The sequence below is a fragment of the Notothenia coriiceps genome, unplaced genomic scaffold (genome assembly GCF_000735185.1).
Source record: "Notothenia coriiceps isolate Sejong01 unplaced genomic scaffold, NC01 NC01_scaffold00038455, whole genome shotgun sequence".
In the NCBI taxonomy this organism is placed as follows: Eukaryota; Metazoa; Chordata; class Actinopteri; order Perciformes; family Nototheniidae; genus Notothenia; species Notothenia coriiceps.
Genome location: NW_011371156.1, coordinates 1 through 2,649, shown reverse-complemented (window position 1 = coordinate 2,649; position 2,649 = coordinate 1). Strand labels below are relative to the sequence as shown.

General features: G+C 39.0%; 1 protein-coding gene across 1 annotated transcript; it reads right to left on the bottom strand.

The window, feature by feature from the left end:
* Positions 1-93: 93 nt before the first annotated feature.
* LOC104968239 (structural maintenance of chromosomes protein 6-like) lies at positions 94-2,199 on the bottom strand (the record flags this gene model as incomplete). The annotated part of the gene is made up of 5 exons (XM_010797816.1): positions 94-330; positions 811-899; positions 984-1,130; positions 1,899-1,994; positions 2,080-2,199. Coding segments are annotated over 5 exons (654 nt in total), but the record flags the coding sequence as incomplete, so codon positions are not given.
* Between the last annotated feature and the right edge of the window lie 450 nt (positions 2,200-2,649).

Sequence of the window (2,649 nt, the reverse complement as noted above, 5' to 3'; positions counted from 1 at the left end):
GTGTGACGTGTTCTGAATTGACCAATCAGAATCGAGTATTCAACTAAACCATGTAATAATGTAAAATACTGTACAGTGACGAGCAGTGTTTAGTAGTGCAACAAAAAAACGTAGTGGCAGATACGTAATCACACGTTATTAAAGCAGAATTGTCTGACCTGAGTTTGTCGCGCTCCTCTCTTCCTGTGAACAGCGCCTGATGCTCGTTCTTTATTTCCTCGTTTCAGCTGCGAATGCGTTTCCTCGAGTTCCTCCAGCTGCTTCCTCAAACTCACGATCCTCTTCTGCTGCTTCGAATACTCCGTCTCTCCATCTTTACTCACACTGAGACTTAAATAATAATACATTTCATTTGAATAGCACACTTTAAAAACAACGTCATCTCAAGGTGCTTCACGATGCTATGAGGAGAAAATACAATAAAATAGAAAAGTTATCTAAGGAGCATATTGAATGAAATATGGTAATATATAAAAAGATAAGACCATAAAGGTTAGAATGAAAATAAAAATAAGGAGGGAGAAGATTATTCAGCTAAAGGTGAACGTCTCTCCCGCTAAGCTAAAGGAGGCTAATGTTGGGCTATAAAGGAACTACAGCACGGTCACATGACTTCACGTCACCACCGCTAAGCTAAAGGTGGCTAATGTTGGGCTATAAAGGAACTACAGCACGGTCACATGACTTCACGTCACCACCGCTAAGCTAAAGGTGGCTAATGTTGGGCTATAAAGGAACTACAGCACGGTCACATGACTTCACGTCACCACCGCTAAGCTAAAGGAGGCTAACGTTGGGCTATTTCCTTACCTTGTTCTCGTCTTGTTTATTTTCTCCTGAAGAAAGTTCTGCTCTCGCTCCGACTCTTTGAATTTGTTCAGAGCCCTAAAATAAACGATCTAAAAGGAAAGTATTATGTAACGTGAACTAATATTAACGATGCTCACTTGATACATCATATAATCTTATTTCCTGATCAGTACCTCCTGTTCATTGTGCTCTTTGCTGACGACCTTCAGCTGCTCCTTTAACCTCAGATGACCTTCAGAAAGAGCTTCCTGTTCCTGCGTCACACTTTCAATTCTGCTTCTAACGCCCCGCAGCTTCTGCTCTGCAGCTGTGAGCTTAGTCTGTGAGAAAGATAGGAACAACAGACATGCATGAGTGAATAAAGAGGTCTATTTATCTCATATCACATGTCTTCTGTCAGAAAGACATCCAGGAGTTTATTTTACCGTCTGTGTCTGCAGAATTCTCCTATTAGCATTAGCATCACATAACGCCTCATTTGCATGTTTAATCATAAGATGTCAGAAAACTTGTAATATAAGAAATAATTGTGTTAATGTCAGTAATCAAGTGGAGAAGTTTCATGGTGATATTTGGTAGTTAAATATTTTACCCCATTCACCTGCACCTGCATTTTACAATCCATATATTTGAAGGCACTTTCCTCCAAAATAGGTTTTTCTTTTGCATGTTCAAACCATGTTTTGTGACATCATTACAGTAAGACGAAATATTACCCGTTCTTTTCTGAATTTTATTATTTTTTGTAACTTTTTTCGTACAAATATTATAGATTTTTCCAAAAAAACTCAAATTGAATCAACTCGTTTAATCCTTTATTTTGTCCACATTTTTCAACTTTCTCTCTCTGATTTTTGTAACCTCCCGAAAAGTTGTTTCTCATCCTCTCTCAGCAGAAATCTCCAATAATTAATCCACTCTTTATCACTAAAAACATGTTGTATGGCAGTATATATGGAGCGATACAAAGACATATCTTGAATCCCCTCTGAACATGAAATCAAATGTTCATGTTTCTTTGACGGAAATCTATGCCGTTATTTAACAACATATCACATTTTGTAGGGTTTTAATAAATATAATCTGACCTGGCAGAGCTTGAGGTTCTCCTGATGTTTCTGATTACTCTCCTCTTTCTCCACGTCCTCCTTTAACCGCTGCACAAACTGCTCCTTATCTCGCACCTGACAGGAGGAAACACCGTTAACCACGCTTCCTTTGCTCCTCGGTGCACGATGTTTTGTTTCTGCAGCAGCTGCTTCCTCTCACCAGACTCCAGGCCATGTGCCTCTGGAGGCTCGGCAGCAGCTCCTTCATGTCGCTGAAGGAGTGCAGCGTCTCGAAGCGCTCCTTCTTCTGCAGGAAGTCCAGCTTCAGGTCCTTCAGAGCCTGAACACAGCAGCACGTTGCAGCTCAGCAGAAACAATATGCTGCACATGCCTCAGAGGTGGGAAGTAACTGAGTAGATTTACTTAGTACTTAAGTACAATTGTGAGGTACTTGTACTTTACTTGAGTATTTCCATGTAATGCTACCTTGTACTTCTACTCCGCTACATGTATTTAATACCTTTAGTTACTTTAATGATGTGAAATATAATCAAGACTTAAATCACAAGATCTGAGTACTTCTACTTTGACTCAAGTACAAGATCTGAGTACTTCTACTTTGACTCAAGTACAAGATCTGAGTACTTATACTTTGACTCAAGTACAAGATCTGAGTACTTCTACTTTTACTACAAGATCTGAGTACTTCTACTTTTACTCAAGTAAAAGATCTGAGTACTTCTACTTTTAATAAGAACAAATTGTAATTTTCTTCAGATTTTTCTCTAAA